This window comes from Juglans microcarpa x Juglans regia, chromosome 7D (assembly GCF_004785595.1).
Source record: "Juglans microcarpa x Juglans regia isolate MS1-56 chromosome 7D, Jm3101_v1.0, whole genome shotgun sequence".
Lineage (NCBI taxonomy): Eukaryota > Viridiplantae > Streptophyta > Magnoliopsida > Fagales > Juglandaceae > Juglans > Juglans microcarpa x Juglans regia.
In genome coordinates, this window is record NC_054606.1 from 4,485,164 (window position 1) to 4,505,217 (window position 20,054).

General features: G+C 37.4%; 2 protein-coding genes across 2 annotated transcripts; both read left to right on the forward strand.

The window, feature by feature from the left end:
- The first annotated feature begins 1,549 nt into the window (after window positions 1–1,549).
- LOC121239455 lies at window positions 1,550–2,473 on the forward strand. The gene has a single exon (XM_041136703.1). The coding sequence runs from the start codon at window positions 1,550–1,552 to the stop codon at window positions 2,471–2,473; it is 924 nt and encodes a 307-aa protein (XP_040992637.1).
- A 2,537-nt stretch (window positions 2,474–5,010) lies between these two features.
- On the forward strand, window positions 5,011–9,898 carry LOC121239985 (recQ-mediated genome instability protein 1). Its single transcript, XM_041137407.1, has 9 exons — window positions 5,011–5,584; window positions 5,835–6,005; window positions 6,217–6,362; window positions 6,715–6,851; window positions 7,379–7,719; window positions 8,352–8,462; window positions 8,546–8,674; window positions 8,868–9,505; window positions 9,760–9,898. Exons 1-8 carry the CDS (start codon window positions 5,063–5,065, stop codon window positions 9,120–9,122), a joined length of 1,812 nt encoding a protein of 603 aa, XP_040993341.1. The 5' UTR covers window positions 5,011–5,062; the 3' UTR covers window positions 9,123–9,505; window positions 9,760–9,898.
- The last annotated feature ends 10,156 nt before the right edge of the window (window positions 9,899–20,054 follow it).

Consider the following 20,054-nt stretch of genomic DNA (forward strand, 5'->3'; position numbering starts at 1 on the left):
TTCCCAAACTTCTCGAAGTTGTAGACTCTGGGTCAACAGAAAATGTAAATGTTAGTTCAAATTCAACAGTAATCGTGGAATATCTCTCTCCCCCTCCCTTTTATGCACAAATGGATATAATATTATTAGTATTTTCCCCACTCTCTTTATTTTTCCTATTTTAAATATTATCCACGACCTTGGTTCATAATCATGGTCTTAATCAAATTGAAGTTTTAAGAGCCAACCCTTCACAACCATCAAGAGCCAACCCAACAAGGATTTAATCTTAATCTTATCCTTTGTACGCAGAGTAATTTTATATATAATCATGAAGTGTGTAATTATTTTGAAAAAGAATAGGGTCTATTATTAAAAAATTAAATTTTTTATGTATATTTCATATTTTATTATTTTTTTTCAAAATAATTACGTCGCGATTATACAATTCATAATTATAAATATTTTTTTATTATACGTATACAGACTTTTTTCTTAAAGTAGATATTTATGTACACTTGTTTCTCTGGTGTTAGCGGAAAGAAGATGCAATTTGTAGATCTTGCATTATTAAGTACGTGTTAATATTAATATGGGATTTACGGATTGTATTTATAAACGATAAGAAATCTTAATCCTATATGTTATTAAAAATTAATATTATATAAATCAATTTTTACGATATGATCTTATTACATAATAAGATAAAAATATTATGTCAATCAAACTCTTAATAAATAATTTCATTTGTGAAAATTTTTTTAGATCAGTCAGTAACACCTTGATTTCTTATTAAAAGATCTCCCTCCTCATGCATTAAAAAATAAATAACTCTATTTGCGATGTTGCTTATAGATGCTTGAGCTTGTTGACAAGAGAATAGAATGTGATGTATTAATTGTATGAGCAATGCTATTTATAGGTTTCTACAGTTTTACATCACAAATTATTTACATAATATAATATAATTTATAAAATTTAAATTTTAAATCAAATTATACCGTATAGATAATATAAGGTAAATCTAATAGATATTCTACGCATTCAATAATTACTACTCTGATTTCTAATTCTACCCTACCATCACCCGACCCAAGAGAAGTAAGATAAAGACTCAAGAGCCAAGATGAGTAGGATCGGGTCCATCAGAGACCCCACCCATTTTATCTTCGTACGTCGTTTTGGACAATTTTTATCCTCACGTCAGCATACCGGGACAGCCCGAATAAATTCCCCTAGGTGCCGTCGGATATGCTGCCACCTGTAGAGTCCGACTCGGATACTTCCCCGCATATCCTCTCCCACGTGTCTCATCACTCCTCAATGTCACATTTATATTTTATCCTCTCCAAAAAGTACAGCGTTTCCACCGAATATTCCCAGGAAAATTCCCCCCCCTCCAAACAACCCCCACTACTCGAAACCACGGCCTCTCTCCATTTCTTTGTTTATAAAAGCTTCTAACTTGATCAGAAAGAAGCAGTAGATCCCTCTTCTAATGAAGTTTACAAAGTAAAGCAAAAGAAAGAGTATTCGGCAAACAGTTTTGGGCTTTACTTTCTGTTTCGGAATGGCGGTATTTGTCAGGACAAAGCGCGTAACTGAGCCGCTCGACGACAAGGCCAGGGCTCGACTCGTTGGAATGGATCAGCCCCAACCCAGTTACGTCAGCAGCGGAAGTGAACACTCGGCCGACGACTCACCCTGCCTCTCCGAACTCGTCCATGGTTTCCTCGAGAACGATTCCGAAGCCGATTCGCATGCCGGTGATCCCGTCTCTGAACCTGTCGACTCCGTGTCCGAATATTCGGATGACGTAGAAGATATTCTCAGATCGACGGCCGGTACCAATGCAGTGGACTCGTACAAGAAATTGCTCGTCGCTCACGTCTCGGAAGCGGTGGAAGTGTTCTCCCGTCTGAGATCGACCAGAAACATTTTCCGGCGGAACGTGATGACGTTTCTGCGAGACCGGGGACACAATGCCGCGATCTGCAAAACCAAGTGGGACTCCTCCGGGGGACTCAGTGCGGGTAGCTATGAGTTCATCGACGTGATCCATTCAACCTCCTCCTCATGGCAGAGCCGATACTTCGTTGAGCTCGACCTCGCAGCCCCGTTCGACGTCGCGAGGCCAACGGACCAGTACGCGACGCTTCTCCGCTCTCTGCCCAAGGTTCTCGTCTGCCGCGGCGAGGAGCTGAAGAAATTGGTAAAGATCATGTGCGACGTGGCGAAGAGATCGTTGAGGAGCAGGGGCCTGTCCGTGCCTCCATGGAGGAAGAACCGATACATGCAGAACAAGTGGTTCGGTCCTTACCGTCGCACCGCCAATCCTGTTCGTGAAAACACAGCTGCGCCGATGGCTCTTCCCTCAGTTGGGGGTGTAAAATGCAGGTTCGTCGGTTTCGACAACGCCGTTTTGGACGTAAACGTCAACGTTAACCACCAGCACCACCAACACCGGCGTGGCTTCTTCGTGTGTACCAGATGATAAGCATGCCATAAATAATTCCCCAGCGAATAACAACTTTAATGATATTTGTTTTTTCTTCGTTGCTTTGCCTTTCAATCTTTTTTTTTTTTTTTTTTTTTTTTTTTTTTTTAATTTTAGTTCCAAAAGGAACTTTCGATTCGTGAAAATGGTGTACGCGGCAAATGCGCATCGTCTACATGTCGGTGAACAGAGGCAACATATCACGTGAAAGCCAAATATTAGTATTCCGAACAATATGCACCGCAGGATGGTTCGTGAATGTTCCGAGTCAGCATATCGAACGGATAGAAAGTGGTGGTCCATAGTGGAAACGTACATATTAGCGTTGTTCTGTGTTTTGTATGTTAGGGAGACGATAAGATAGGGAGGGTGATGGAGATAACGATGAAGATGACGTGGAAGTTTGAGTGTTTTTTTTTTTAGTAGTGTTGACGATGTTGACGTGTGATGCTCAAAATTGGAGGTATTGTGAGGTAATGTTGTGTACAGATAGGAGTGGGTATGAGTGTGAGTGTGGTGGTGGATCCTAATAATTAGGTACAAAAAAAAGTAAAACGGAGAAGAAGATAAGGCAGAGATGAATAGACTCGTCTCGTCTCCTCCGTAAACAGCTTTGGTTATGGGTCTTGACTTTTGCGAGAAAGAGACTTTGGTCATTATCTTACCAATGATGTTTGTTTCTTAATTTTCTCGAAAGATCTTTAACGGTTCAACCAAACCCACTTTTCCAACGGGAAAAAAAAAAAAAAGTAAGTTCCGAGTTTCCAACCCCATTAATACATACACCTAGTTTTAACTTCTATGAATTTCCGTTGATGAAATTGTTCTACATCTTTCTAGAATCTTGCACATTGACGGGGCCAAATAATATTACCTTTTGTTGGTTAGTACATATATCTCCACAAACGGTGTAATGTGTCATGACTTTGTAACCATCATGAGTATATACCACGATCATGTAATTATAGTAATTAGCATATAATTATATGCTCATTGTAGTAAATAGTATATGCTATGCATAATTAAGTAGCATATACTATGAAACTCATAAGGTGCTTATGCATTATAGTTGTACCCCGTGGTTTATGTTATATATAACACAAGCAGTTAACAAATTTTAGCGTACTTATGCTATATTTTACGAGAAAAGTAGTATAGCTACAAACAAATTTTATAAAAATAAATTCATAAATTGATGTGATGCGTTAAATATATTTGATAATAAAAATAACTTTAGAATCTAACGTACTACATCAAACTATATTAGTTTATAAATTTATTTTTATGAAATTATTTTATGGCTAAAATATTTCTTATTTTAAAATTACGTGTTTATAACACGTGATTTTATGTTTTTATTATTAATTCACACATTTTTAACTTTTGTATATATATATATATATATATATATACATGAAAACAATCTAAATCCTCATCCTAAAAGAAAACAATCTAAATCTCAATTGGTACGTATTAAAATTAGAGAGATGAACTACGTATCAATTTAAACTATTTAATGTTGTAAATTTTGTAAAAAAAAAAATCACAGCATGCATTTGAATATTAAAAAATGAGTTTTGCTACTCATCATTCCCACATACCACACTTATTTTTATTTATTTTATTTTATTTTTGTTTTATTCTTCATAAACTAATTGAATTTTTCTACTTATCATCTATACACCATATATTTTGGTAAGAGAAAAAAAAAATTATGTATGGTGTGTGGTGTGGAGATAATGAGTATAATTTTTTTTAAAAATTTCTCTTACAAAATATGTGGCATATGAATGATGAGTAGAATAACTCAATTAGTTTAAAAAGAATAAAATCAATAAGCGTAATGTGTAGTATATGAAAATGATGAGTAACGTAATTCAAAAAATAAAGTTCCCGACCAAGCCCATTAGGCAAATATCATTTAATCAATGGCTGCAGCCTGATTTAAGCCCAAAAGGCTTTCCCCAGGTCGAGGCTACGAGGGTCTGGTTGAGAACGATGAGTGTCGTTTTGATACAATGCGCCGAGTGCGTGTTCCTCATCGTCGCCACTTGTCCCTCCACAGCGACCCCAAACCCCGCGCCAAAACTTAAAAAGACTTCGAGGCTGAGGGAAACATAAACCCCTCTCGGCCCCCCACTCCCCCCCCCCCCCAAAATATGTGGCATATGAATGATGAGTAGAATAACTCAATTAGTTTAAAAAGAATAAAATCAATAAGCGTAATGTGTAGTATATGAAAATGATGAAAAACGTAATTCAAAAAATAAAGTTCCCGACCAAGCCCATTAGGCAAATATCATTTAATCAATGGCTGCAGCCTGATTTAAGCCCAAAAGGCTTTCCCCAGGTCGAGGCTACGAGGGTCTGGTTGAGAACGATGAGTGTCGTTTTGATACAATGCGCCGAGTGCGTGTTCCTCATCGTCGCCACTTGTCCCTCCACAGCGACCCCAAACCCCGCGCCAAAACTTAAAAAGACTTCGAGGCTGAGGGAAACATAAACCCCTCTCGGCCCCCCCACTCCCCCCCCCCCCCCCCAAAAAAAACCCAAAAGGGCCAAAACCCCCCAAATCCCAAAAGAGAAATGCCGAGACGACGTCTCAGACTAAGCTGCTCCTCCGACGAAGAAGATGACAATCTTCAACAACAACTACAAGAAGAACCTGAAAACGAAAACTCTGATCCGAATCCGAATATATATCTTTCTGAACCCATCGAAATCTCCGACGACGACCTCATTAACGTCCACGAAGACCTCTCCCGGTACTCTCATCCTCCGGCGGGGACGACTTCCGAACACTCCGCACAACCGCCTCCGGCGACTCCTGCTTCGAGTTCTTCCGGCGCGGGCGAGGGCGAGGGTTGTTCGATTGGGGATTTTCTTGGAAGGCTTGGGCTGAGGTTGAAGACAGAGTGGCTGGGTGCTTGTTTGAACGCGCTCCAGACCTCCGTGCCTGGATTCTCGAGCCTCGACGTCGCGGCGAAGTCCAAGCTTTGCTTCGAGCGGTTTCTTGTTTCGGATATGAATTACTGTGGGGACGGTGTGCTTCCTCAGAATGTGGATTTAATGCACCTCGTCGATCTGCCGGGGCCATACGTATTGCAGGTCACATTTCAACTTAAATTATGAAACTAACAATCAATAAGTGAGCTTCCATATTGATGCTATTACTTGAGGTCACCGGTGGGATTTAATTGTTTAATTCCTGAAATTGTCACGTTAGTTAGGGTTATTCTCTGCCTTCGACGCTTCAACGGATCGATAACTTGTGGTCTCGATTAAATCATTCTTCTTAAACTTATACAAGGTGGTCTCGAATCCAAAGTTTTTCTCATATGAAATTCCTGATTTGCAGGTTGATGAGATAGTTAATATCAGTTGTCCACTCAGAGGGAGGTATCATGAAACACCTCCCGGGACCAAGAGGTGTCTCAAGTTATCCATGACGGATGGTGTTCAACGTGTGTTCGCCATGGAATACAGGCCTATTCAAGCTCTTGAAGTTTTTTCTCCAGCTGGACAGAAGGTTGTCTTTCTTTATTCCTTTTGTTCCTATACTTGTTATCTTCGTATTATTTTCATAACCAATTTCTTCATGGTTCACTATCTGATTTTCTCTTACTTGTCGATTGAACATTTTCATTTTCCAAGTAAAATCCGGGAGAAATATCTGCTATATCTTTCTTGCCTGTTAAGATTTAATGATGTCCTGGAAAGACCATTTTTCTTACACGTAGGTTATCGTCTGTAATCTACATGTACGTCATGGACTTTTAATGCTTGTCCCTGAGGCTTTTGAAGTTCTAGGGGGATTGGTTGAGGAGTTAGAAGCAGCACGCAAGCGTCTTGTTGATGAAGTAAATAAGCCACCAAGGGGGAAAAGGTATATGTTGTGTGCCAAGGATGCATTGAGTAATACTATATACAGTCGTGGAGTGCGTAAATGTCGTGCGGTCGCTTTGAAAAAGAGTGGGATCCACTATTAAAAAATTAATTTTCTTTTATGTGAGTCCCGTATTTATTTACTTTTTTCAAAGTAATTACATGGTGCTTGCGTACTCACGACTGCAACTATCATTACTCCTTTAAATTACAGTTCCATTTGTTATCAGTTCAAATTGGTCTGATACATTCAATGATTCTGGATCTTCAAAAGGTCACTTCAAATCCAGCTGTTTATATCGTTTATGCAGTTGCTTGATCATCTCACCTTTGTTTTCACTACTCTAATGCAGGACAAGGACAGGATCTGTTCCCACTTTAGCAACTAGAGCAACTCTTGCTGCATGGCCACCAAATGGTGTTAATGCTGCCGGGCAAAACAATAGTTCCATGTTACAAGATGGAACTCCCTTTCCAGCAAATAACCAAGGTAACCCCTTTTTTTATTTTTTGGGATGCAAGGGCAAATTAGGCTTCAACTCTGAACAATTTGGGTTTCACAAATACTGATTTGGTATATACACTTAGTCAAAGTTCTGGATTTCTCCTTTCCTTCTCCTTTTGTTTTATCCTTTTCTCCTTCCTTAAATCTCAAGTAGAAGTTTCAGTCCATGAAGAGTGTCAAGAGGAACCTTGGTAGTTGCCCTGTGTTTGAGAAATTTAACGTTGGAGTTTTATCTTTTCATAAGTATTTCTCCTTCCTATCACCTTGTTTTTTGGCAAAGGAGTGGGGTGTTGTGCCGGTAGTAACTTCCATCTTCAAGACATATAGGCTGGAAGCTGTAATTGCAGTGCATTTGACATATGTATTGTTTATCAGTAATCATTATGTGCCAGACTTGTAAACGTAGAAGAAGTTTTGGAATCTGGACATACAGGAGTTCTTCATCGTCAAATCAGCAATTGTGATATTCCTGTATTGCACTATCATTTGTCAGCTGACTTTGGGTTCTGTAGGTGTTACTGCGATTCCATCTTGCACTAATACCAGCCAAAGGACTACAAGAGAGTCCGCTGCTTCTACCATAGAAAATGCTGCTCCTAACACATCAACTTCTGTTATTATGGGATTTGAGGAGATGCATATAGATGCTGCTCCTGTTAGCAGGACAAATACTGTGCCTAACCCATCCCCCCATATCATTTCGGAGGTCGAGGATATTCATATGGTTGATGAGGTAGACCACCCCCTCATACTATCTGGAGAACAGGAAATCCCATTCACTTACTTATCTAGTTTGTCAGCCAAGTTGTCAGCAATGAAGGAGAAATCACATTCTGTTCAGGGAAAAATTAAGGTACATATTGCTTTGTTATTGATTAGATAATATAACAGCATAGGTTTTTCGCTTTAAATTGAAGCCTTGAGCCTTTAAAACATTGCTAGTCAGATTAAGTTCAGCTCCACTTGGTAAGATAATGCAATATAATTAATGAAAAGTCTATATCGTAAAGATTTTCAAAGACCATACTTATCTTTATGTTGTTCCTTTTTGGTGTTCCCAACCATACTTCATGCTGTTGAGTGTAGATGTTCTACGAGATTATTATATGAATTAATCTTCTAGTCTTTCCTTGTTTTAGAGGAACCAACTACTTTTGAATAACCATATTGTTTTGGATTATTTAGGTACTCCCTCCGCAAGTTGAGTGTTGAACTTTCCTCTTTGTTTATCATGAATTGAGTGTCAATCATAGAAATGTTGTGACATCCTCAGCAACCGTTTGCAACAATGAAGGAACCCTTTATGAGAGCATTATGCTAACATCATCACCAAACTGCCCATGTCATGATTACATGTGCCAAACTTTAACATCATATCTGTCATTGCTTTGGAATGTAAATCGCTTCTGTTACTATTTTTTAAAGTCATATATACACACCCCTTTGTTGTTATATATCTCTGAAACTTGAACACAAATTTTGTAGTGCTTTTTGACTGGTGTAAAGGGATTCCAATATAAGCAGCGGACAAAGTATGAGCTTCGGGCATATGTTGATGATGGTAGCCTTATTGCTGAGATTCTTATTGATCACAATGTGAGTTTAAATTGGACCTTGATCTGTTCACGATATGAGCTTGTAGGATCTTGAGCTGATGATCATTTGTTTGTTCACTTCAGGTTGTACATAAAGGAATAGGTCATTCTCCGGAAGAGGTCACTGCCGCTCTTTCTTCTCCAGACAAGAAAATAGTGAGTGATATGAAGGAGACACTCAGGCAGTTCCAGATCTTCTTGGCAAACTTTGAGGTTGTATTTTTCATCCTTTTTTTTGTTTGATCTTTTATTTGTCTGTTTCTTTGAGTTTAGCTGAAAGATCCATAGGCCTGTTTCTTAAATTGAAGACTTTTCTGAAATATTATTATCCTTTTTGATCTGTGAGGATTGGTTTGGAAGATTTGTTCATTAATCAATCACTTTTGATGCGGAGTGTTTATCCCAGGGAACAATGCTTATAGAGATGAATAAAACCTCTCCCCTCCCAATTTCTCTTGAGATGAACCAGGGCTGTCCTGAATCTGATGCGTGGTTGCTACTCAGACGACTAAAGTTCCTTTCTGCTCAAACACTGCGACTTTTCCCCTTGGATCCTATTGATGTGTCCCTTAATTGGCTACGTGGTTTACCACTCTCTGGGAATAAATTAGGCTGTCAAGTTGACAAGGGTGGCGATCATGTGGTGCGACTTGGGTCATAAGCTGTGTTTGGCAAGCATTTTGGAAGGAGATGAGAAACTTGAATTGAGGAAGCAATTTCTACATCATGTTGTTCATATCTCCGTTTGAGCTGATAGGACAAACTGACGTCTTATGGCAATTTACTCGACATCAAACTACATCATCCTTTAGATTGCTGGGGGAACTGGAGTGCACCATTTGGTGTTGGCTGAACTTCAAGAAACATCATTGGACTGATAAAGTCCTCCTAGTTTTAAGGAAAGCCACCAGTCTATTGGTGTTGAAGTAGATGATGTTAAGAGGGACAAAGAAAGGCCAATCAGTTATTGAAAATTACATATTGGAGAACGCTCGGAGGAGCTGTAGACTTCTCTTACATCTACTGAAGTGAATTGCAACCCAGGTATTTGTTCCATCTTTTTCTCCAATCTTCTAAGCTGAATTCCTAATATTGAAAGGAGTATTGTACTCATTCACTGTGTGATCATTTATGCTAGTGCATCAAAATTAGCTAATCTTCTACACCCCCCCCCCCCCCCCCCCCCCCCCCCCCCCCCCCCCCCCCCCCTTGCTCGGTTTGTCTCTAAACCCTGCTTCCAGTCCCCAGAGCCTCTTTTATTATATCATCATCATCTAGCAGATTTTATATTTCTGCAGGATCAGGAGCTGGCAACCTTCCATCTGCAGTGTACGTCCCTTCAATGGTAAAGCATAAAAAATGTAGTTTTTATGTGATGAAGCTACTACTGTGGACAATCCGCCATGAAATTTTTCTAATGTGATATATTTATGGTCTTATACCTGACTACTCCCATAGTCTTAATGAATTATGTGGCGACATAAGTGTCGTTTTCGTGTATTTACATTACTCGACCTACTACGAACGTGCATGCTTGGTCATCTCTTGTGGCCTCGTGCTGGGGGAAATTGAACTCTACTTCCAGATCCAGGGCTAGTCTGATTCTTTGAGAATTGAGCCAGTCAGATTGATACTAGGCGTATCTCTTACTGAAGTTCCAGGTCCAGGGATTAGAAAGCATTTACACAACTCTGGTATCTCAGGTGCCAAACGACATTAGAAAAACCACTATTACGAGAAGAGTATAAAAATATTCTAACTTATTTTTTCTTCAAAAGGGGATGGCTCCCCTAGATTTTATTCAAACCTTCACTTAAGATGGAGGAAAACCAACAACTACATAAGTCCAAGAATGCCAAACAACCATAAAAAGCAATACCCCAATAACAAATAAAACAATGACCCAGAACGTGGAAAAAATAAGCTAAAATGTTTAACACAGGACTTAGCCAACTCATCTAATTTGAGGTAAACCAAGCCTGCCAGTATGAAGAACACCTCTCAATAAATGAGGTATCAATGCCAAGGACTCCCAGCTATGAGTAACCCCCTGAGATCCCAACCGTGCAAGAAGATAAGCAGTTAAATTTCCTTGCCTATAAATATGCCACAAACTGAAGGTAACTTGTTGAAGGAATCTCCACTTTAGTAATATGTTTTTGGCGAATAACTCTGAGACATGTAAAAGAGATAAAAACTTAACAATTGTGTTTTTGTCGTGTCCAATGAAAGTTGCAAATGTTGAAATCATCCTCCCTGATTCATCTCTAACCACCCCTCTAACACCTATCATACCGGGATTCCCTTGACTGCTCTCGCCAACATTTAATTTATACCAATCCGTACGTGGTCTCTACCAAACAACAAACAGAACAAGTTTCACCTTTGGGGCCTTATATGGAATATTCAGATCCGCAAGAATTTCTTCATCCCTTGAATTCAACGGTTTTATAGCCTTGAGTTTTTCACAATCTACTATTTTATATGTCTCCGTATTTCCTCTGTATTCATACATTTTCCTTCCATTCATACACTGCATCTTCTAAGCCACAATTGCCAAGTGACTATAGATGGGATTATACCGATTAACTAACCCTTCGTAGTGGACTTGGAAGCTTTATTAAACCAATCTTGCACCACTTCATACCAGCTTTGAAACTGTCTCCAAGGCATCCTTACATGTTTAGCACATATCTCCCATATTGCCTTGGCCACCTCACCCATAGCCAATACATGATTAAGATTCTCATATTCTCTTTTTTCACAACAATTACACTTTGATGCAATAGGGATACATGTACATCAAATGCGATCATCCACACTTAAAACATTGTTAACACTTTTCCACATAGTTGTAGCAATATTTTTGGAAAGACTTGGATGTCAAATCCATTGAGCCCAATTAATCTTAGGAGATTTGATCCTTACCACTTCCCAAGCACTTTTTGTTGTAAAGATCTCATCTATTTTAGCCGTCCAAACAAGCAGGTCCACTCCTTTTTGGCAACTCAAGAATTGAAAATTTTCACTAGCCTTTTGATGTCCAACAAGACTAATCAAAAGATCTATGTTCCAACCACCATTCAGTCTACATTCTTTCAATTTCAGACTCGGACAACCAGTAATCGGCATCACCTCCCCAGGAGCCTCCTCTCCCATCCACTTATCAAACTAAAAGGATATCAAACCCTTTTTCGGTTGCCACTTTGAATTCTAAAAATGGACGGAACACTCCTTAACACCAACTTCCAAAACTGACTTCCTTTATTCAAATTAATCAAGGAAGCATGATCATTTTTCACATATTTTGCCTTAAAAAACCTGGACTACAAATAATTTTCTGTTAATAATCTCCATGCAAATTTCATATGTAGAGCTTTTTGAGTATCCTGTAGAACCCGTACCCCAATACCGCCTTCCTCTACCGGCTTATACATTTTATTCCAAGTTCTCCAATGTTTTTTTGGCTTCCCATCCTTATAACCCCAGAAAAAATCACTAAAGCATTTATTGATAGTTGCTATGACTGATTTAGGAACTTGCAAGATGTAAAGAATATGTATGGGAATACTATTAAGCGCATGCCGAATAAGCAGTAATCTTGCTCCACTAGACAACAATCGAGCCGACCAACCTCCAATTTTCTTTTGGACCTTCCTAACCAAATCCTCAAAATGAGCAGCCTCTTTAATTTACCAGCCATGATAGATAACCCCAGATACTTGAAAGGCAGAGAATCCACTGTTTTCAATTTCGTACCGTACCGGCCGGTACGATTGAAATTTTTCGTACCCTATACGTTTCATACCGGTTCAAATACCGGCCGATATCGGTCATACCGACCTCAATTTCGGCCTGTACCGGCTTATATTTTGGCCTTCAATTTTTAATTTTTTCAAACTACAAGCTTATTTTTTGACTCCCAATTCAGACTAGATTATTTATAATTTTTATATATATAATTTATTTATATATAGACTATTATTTTGGAATATAATTTATATATATAATTTATTAATATATCGACTATCCCGAAATGGTACACGAAACGGTACTGGTATCGAAATATTTCGTTCTAGTGCCTTGACCGGTACGGTATTCAAAACATTGAGAGAACCCTATGAGAAATCCATGATTCCTAAGAGCTCCCTATGCCTTGAAGAGGAAATATAATTAGAAAAAATCTTTGAAGATTTTTCTTTACTCACCATTTGTCTAGACCAAGCTTCATATACCGCAAGTGTCTCAGAAATGACCTGAAGAGAACTTTTAGTACCATTCGAAAAGATCACAATGTCATCCACGTACAATAGATGAGAGATAAGAGGAGATTCTCTAGAATGATAAAATGCCCTTATTCTGCCTTCTTGAAATTTATTCTTCAACAATCTTGAAAGAATTCCTTCCACAACAATAAAAAGATAATGGGAGATAGGATCACTTTGTCTTAGACCACGGCCCCTTGGAAAAAACCTTTTGGAGTACCATTCATTACCACAGAAACCAAGGGGAGGAAATGCAATGCCAAACAAGACTACAAACTTGCTTAGAAAAATCGAAAGCTGACAAGACATGAATTAGGAATTTCCAGTCAACACTATCGTACGCCTTAACCATGTCAATTTTCAGAACAACATTCCAACCTTTGAAAGGCTTATTAATAGACTGGACCATTTCCTGTGTCAAGCTAATATTCTCGAAGATGCTTCTCCCTGGAATAAAAGTTCATTGCTCTTGAGAAACAATCCGAGGAAGCAAAGAGGATAATCGACCCACTAAAATCTTCGTACAAATTTTATAAAAAATTGAACAAAGACTTATGGGTCAAAGTTTATCAAAACCTTTTGGGTTTTCAACATTCGGAATGAAAGCCAAATAAGAAGAAGAGAACAATCTGGGAAGGGGGTTACCTCTAAAGAAATCGTGAACAGCAGTTACCACATCTGCAAAGACAATCTCCCAACAGGATTTATAGAATCCTGAGCCAAATCCATCCGGGCTCAGACTACTATCAATAGGAATGAAAAAAATAGGTGCTTTTATCTCTTGGATTGAATGAAGCTCAAGAATTTGTCGATTATCTGAAGAACTCACCACAGTATCATCAATACAAGATAAATCAGGTATGGTCCGAGACAGAGAAGTTGCCAAAAAATTCTGAAAATATTCAATAGCTCCCAAATGAATGTCTTCCGGGACTTCAACCATCTATTTTCACCTATTTCATCTCCCTTACCACCCTATGATTTTTAGAAGACAAAGTACGGGAAAATTAAGAATTTCCTTCCCCCTTATCAAGCCATTTTTGTTTGGCTTGTTGAGCAAGATGATTCTTTTCTCTACTAACCCATGTATGTAACACTACTTTCGAAGCCATCAAATCAAGTTCAACATTTTCAGAGAACCCAACCTGAAGTTGTTTTTCCAAACTAGATATACTCTCTCAAGCCGTTGAATATGAGAATTTGTCCAACCGAACACTTTATTCCATCTCCTTAACACTCATTTTAAAAACTTTAATTTTTGAGCCAACCTAACCCTACCATGACCAAACTGGTCCTTACCCTAAGCATCACACACACAATCATGAAATAACTCATGAGAAGTCCACATGTACTGGAACTTAAAAGGAATAAACCCATATAGCTGATCTCTTTGCTCCATAGTAACCACCAACGACGAATGATCTGAACTTTGTCTAGGCAAGTAGGTAAGCAACAAGCCTGGAAATTATAGCAACAAAGAAGAATTTACCAAAGTACGATCCAGTCTTGCTCAACTTCGAGCTCTACCTTGCTGCCCATTACACCATAACATCATATTACCTTCAGAATTCACTCCAACCAACCCCACCGCATTAATGAAATCATTAAATTCCCCCATAGCAATAGCCGGTTTAGGTCTCGCTCCAATCCTCTCACCATCATTACAAATGATATTAAAATCACCCATGATGATCCAATATGTGTTACCAATTCTCAAACTGCTCAAATCTTCCCATAGCCTTCTACGATCTAGGTACGAGCACTTAGCATAAACAAAAGTTGTAAAAACTTGCTTTTCCCTCTCTTTAACCAATAGTGTAATACTTTGACTTGTTATACGAGTCACAACTACACTCACATTGATCTTCCACAACACCCATAACTTTCCTCCAGCTCCCTCATTAGAAATACATCCCCCAAAATCCATACGTTGTTGAAGTCGAAACATACAATGCTCACCAACAAACGGTTTAGCAATAGCTACTACACTCAGTTTATAACTCTTTATCATCTTTAACAACTGTTTTCTAGAGGTACCATGCCCCCTTAAATTCCAATACATTACATGATTCATAAATCCGATTTTAAGGGCCTGCTCTTGACCCTAATATAACTCCTCTTTTTAGTTCCCACCTCCCTTTCTTTATTTTCTCTTGTCATCTTATTATCTGAATAAACATCATGTTCTTTTTTAAGATGCACTAAGTCATTCAAACCTTCAGAATCTGAGAGAGAATGCATTACTTCAGAAGGTAACAAATCTTCCCCCTGTGTGTTTGCATGTGCTTCCATTCCGTCTATAATAACTGCATGTGAACCTCCCACCTGCTGATCGTCCTGTGCAACTTGAAGGACATTCAAATTAAATGGCAATACAGGATCACCATCTTCCTGCAACAGAATAGGGGAACCAGCCACCAACTCTGCCCTTGGGTAGCCACGTTCATCAGCCATTTGATCCTCCTCACCTAGTTAACTGACTTGAACCGTCTCATATAACTTTGCATTTTCCTACTATAATTCCCTCTCTTCTATTTCTTCGATCAGAATAATGTCACCCTTTTGCACACCTTCCTTATCCGAATTCAAATTCTTTCCTACCAAATCCATATCTCTTTGAACTACTATATCTCTAATAAGAGCAACATCATTAACCTTCAACTCAGAGCCCTCTCCAATCTCATGACTTGTAATAACCACATTTTGCACCTCCAATTCTGGATTAATTTCCAAATCCCCCGCCACCTCATCCTGCACTGGCTTCTCAATATTTGCAACATACCCTATCATAGAGACTTTCTTCTCCCATCGTCACCCACCATTTCTAGGCCTCTGCTTTCCCATTTCACCATTTCTAGGATCTTTCTCTGCCTTTTTACACGTACTGGAATTATGCCCTTGCATATTACAAACACATCAATATGCTGGCAGAGTCTCATATATCACAGTTTGATAATGACTTAAAGGAGCCCAAGGAATACCAATCCAAAACCCCTCAATCGGTTTTAGCGCTACATCCATCTCAATACATAATCTTGCTCAATTTGTCCGGGTGGCGCACCTCGTGCTATTATCACTTGGAAATATTTTCTAATCAGCAGATCAAGATTCCGAAGAAAAGCCTCATGGTAGAAATTGGGAGGCAAATCAGGAACAACCACCCAAACAGGGACAAGGATGGTTCATTCTCTTCAGAAAATTCAGTAGTCCATTTAAACAAACGATATGGTGTACCTTCAATATCACAGACCTCCCGAGCAAAGGCTTTACAGAAACCCTTCCTCTTTAGCAAATCTAAGAAAAACATGGTGTGGAGTCTTCATGCTAGAGACGACAAGTTGTGAAACAAGCCCCCACCGGTTATGAATAAACACGGATCACATCCGGGGATGGACGCTGGCGAAGAAATTTCAATACCAAAGAAAACCAGAAAGGTTGTGTAGATCACTCCAATTCCTCATTCGAAAATCAGATATACGTTTCTCCTCCAATGGGTTTCGGGGCATGTAGAGAGACATCCACTTCATGTAATGGAAGCGGGGTCTGAGAGACCATATCTGCAAACGATCGTGGCCTAGATGGTGCCAAGGAATCCTTGAGGGCCCTAGCGGTTGACATACTCTTCAAAAAAGACAAACCGTAGGAGAGTTTTTTTTTTTCAATTACAATATACAAGCTTATTGATTCAGTAAAAAAATTAATAAAATTAATTGATTGTAACTTGGGGCAGGGTATTAATTGAAAATTAAGCACCAAGTCAAGAGAAATAGAATCACTTGTTGCACTGATATCAAAAAATAAAATAAAATAAGAATCACTTGTTGCACTAATGCTTGAGTGGAGCCCAAGCACGCCAAGGTCCATGTGCTTTTATTTTATTTTAAGAGTGATTTGGAGGTGTTTATCAAATTTTTTCTGATGGCGACTCCCAAAAACCTTCCCCAAAAACCTTCCATTTCAAGTTTTTGGTCTAATTCCAATTTCCAGCCCTCAAAGCAAATTCCGACACTCGTGCATTAAATTCTGTCTTCGTCTCTGGAATCATATATAGTTTATTGTCCTTTGCGAGGCAACTCCTATTGAAAGTTAACAGACCACCCTTTGAATCGTGGTTGGGCTATTTTGAGGAGAAAATTATCACACGTTTCCACCACATCAAATTCTCCTCGACAATATTTTTTGTGCTTCGATTGAATATTATCGGAAGAGTCACGGTAGATGTCGTTATAGAATGCGTAAGTATCATATAATCATTTTAAAAAAAAATAAAATTTATTATTAAAAAATTATTATTTTTTTATATGAATTTCATATTTATTTATTTATTTCAAAATAATTATATAGTATTTACACACTCATAACTACAACTATCATTTTTCTTATTAGAATATTCTTTAGACCACTGTTGAAGCATAAAACAAGATGATGTGGTTAAGTATATTATAAATAAGAAAAATTTTATTTACAGTATTGAGTGGGAAGTTACGTATGCAGTTTCATTGATGAATGAGGATAAAAGAAGAAAAAATATAATTTTAAAAAGAATCTTATTGTAATTTAAATTTTTTTAAAAAAATATAATTGTATGAATTTGTATAAATAATTTCTAAATGAGAACTGTATGTAGACTACCTCTATAAATAACGAGGCAAGTTAAAATGCCATGTAGATAATAGATATTTTGGAATCAATTTTATATTAGCATTATGTAAATAAACTATACAACTAATAACTGAGGATCATATACAAGTTGTAGATAAACGATACTCCCCAGAGAAGAAAACAACTCAGTCTATATATAATATAATTTAGTCACATGCCAATTATGATGTACTACTTTCTCCTCAAAATCATTGACGGTCCCCCCTTTCCCTTTGTAGCTGTATTATGCATCACGCAAAACGACGAAAGAATAGTGAGACCCAGAGCAAGACACGTAGCATCACTTGCCACATTCCATGCACGTATGGACTGGAAATACCCAGCTGGCATTAGGCTTGTGGGTAAAAGAGGACCCCAACTCCACCTCATACCACTGATGCCAGAGAGCAATGGATCCATGTTGAGGGCACAGCTTGGGTCCTATTTTTACTGTAGGTTTATTTTATGTCTATTATATTTGTTTGCATCGATCTTATAACATTCACACAAAAATAGAACAAAAACTGATGAATGATGATCCTCTCATAGAACATTCTTCTTGATCCATTCTTTTATTTTAAGTTATTTTATAGACCTATTAATTGATCCTATAATACATGCTAATATGATTTGGTAATGCTAATATGATTTGGTAACCAGGAAAACAGCTAAAGAGTCTCTTCAAAATTATTTTTGTGAAAGCAGTTTTGTTGGGGGAATTTATCATATTCATTGTGGAAAATAACCCACTCTATTCCACTATAAGCTCGTTTGGATAATGAGATGAGATGATTTTAAATTAATTGAATAAAATATTATCATAATATTATTTTTTAATATTATTATTATTCTAAGATTTAAAAAAATTAAATTTTTTATTATATTTTATACAAGAGTTTGAAAAAATTATAATAATAAGTTGAGATAGATTGAGAGTGTTTCTATATACAAACTGAGCCTCATTATTGTCCAGCTTTGTTTGTTTTGAATACAACTAATTAAAGAGGGCAGGCATTGGGTCAAACGCCCAATGTTGGGGCACCAAAGTTGGACATTTTTATCTGTAATGCACATGGATGGATAAGTCATGCATTATATCCCTATAGATACAGCAAACTAACATGGAATAGTTTCCTCGGATGGTCACTATCATAATTGAGTTTGAAGTATTAGTTTGTGAGGGATATCCAGATGTGTACGTACTGGTTAGCGACATTGTTTCAATGTTTGAGAGGTAACTATGTATGTAGCTGAGTTCCAACTAGTTCCTTCTTTTTTTTGGGTGATGTGATCGAAATCAATGTAAACACAATTATTATAAAGTCATGGAATTTTATTTGCAAATTGGCATGTAATATATATATATATATATATATATATTCAATGCTCTTAATACGATAAAATTTAATTTATAAATTAAAAATTTTATAAGATGAATTTTATTGCACAAACATTATAATAGGGTGCATGCTCTATGAAGTGAATGGTTTATTTTTGGACAATGCTAGGGGCGCCCAACATGTACAGCAGGACGTGCCCCTATGTGCATTTGAGTTTTTATTTTATTTATTTTTAATAGTCTTAATCATAAAAAAAAATACATAATTTTATTAATAATCATTTTTTTAACGATTAAAAAAAAAATTAAAATATCTGACCAATAAATTAAATTTAAAGAGGCTATGCTATATATCATTTTCTTTTATTTTTTCTTTCTTTCCCCCAGCAAACTTGCATTGGGTAGCATGCCATCATCCTCCATTGATCAGTATATATATAGGGGTAGGTGTGGAACTGCAATCAACATACAGTAGGAGGTTTGACTTTTATATCCATCCTTCCTCTATAAGACTGGTTCAGTTTCATATTTTCAACCAAATATAAGATTGATTGGGTACCGGTGATGCATGCATAATCATGTCTTTGAATCTAACAACAGTGTAGTTATTATCTTGGTAGGTAACTTTAGAAATAGCAATAACTTAGTAGATTCATTACTTTTTGATCAATTGAATGCAAGTGGTTGTAGTTTATGCAATTTTTGGGTCCATACCAAAAAGGTAGCATCTTAATTCTTGGCTGAAAATGAAAGGCAAATACTTTCTAAACTTGGTTCATATCTAAGTCTTATATAAAATTCATTATATTATAAGATTTATTTTATTCTCAAAAATAAAATAAATAATACAAGAAATATATTTTCTGAGCATCCCTTTTAAGTTCTAAACTGTATCCCAAAATTAAATTTTGTCTAAATATATAGATATATACAATTATTTTTTTATGATTTTTGACATAACTGTATTTTCAATGTAGAGTATTCTTATAAAATAACATATAAAAAAAGTTTCATTATTTTTAAATATGATTGTGTTAAAACTTTGTTTGTGGTGTTTTTGTGCACAACAGCTGAAAATTTGGCAGAGACCACCGGCAATGCGATTGCGGTCTATCACCTAATTAATTAATTAAACTTTTCTCTCTCTATTCTTCTTTTGCCGCCATGTTATCATGGCAGGTCACACACCCTGAGCAAGATACCGGACACGTGTCTACACTTCTTTCTAAGTCGCCTACAGGACACATGTCCTGAATTTAAATGCCACCTGCGACAGACCCTGTAAATTAAAATGGATAGTGACAGACTTAAGTGCCAATGCTCTGCACAATAGTTCTAGAATAAATAT

Coding starts and splice junctions, on each gene's coding strand:
- LOC121239455 (XM_041136703.1), top strand. CDS start 1,550: ATGGCGGTATTTGTCAGGACAAAGCGCGTAACTGAGCCGCTCGACGAC.
- LOC121239985 (XM_041137407.1), top strand. CDS start 5,063: ATGCCGAGACGACGTCTCAGACTAAGCTGCTCCTCCGACGAAGAAGAT. Junction 6,006..6,216: donor TTTCTCCAGCTGGACAGAAG/GTTGTCTTTCTT, acceptor TCTTACACGTAG/GTTATCGTCTGTAATCTACA. Junction 8,463..8,545: donor AGATTCTTATTGATCACAAT/GTGAGTTTAAAT, acceptor TGTTCACTTCAG/GTTGTACATAAAGGAATAGG.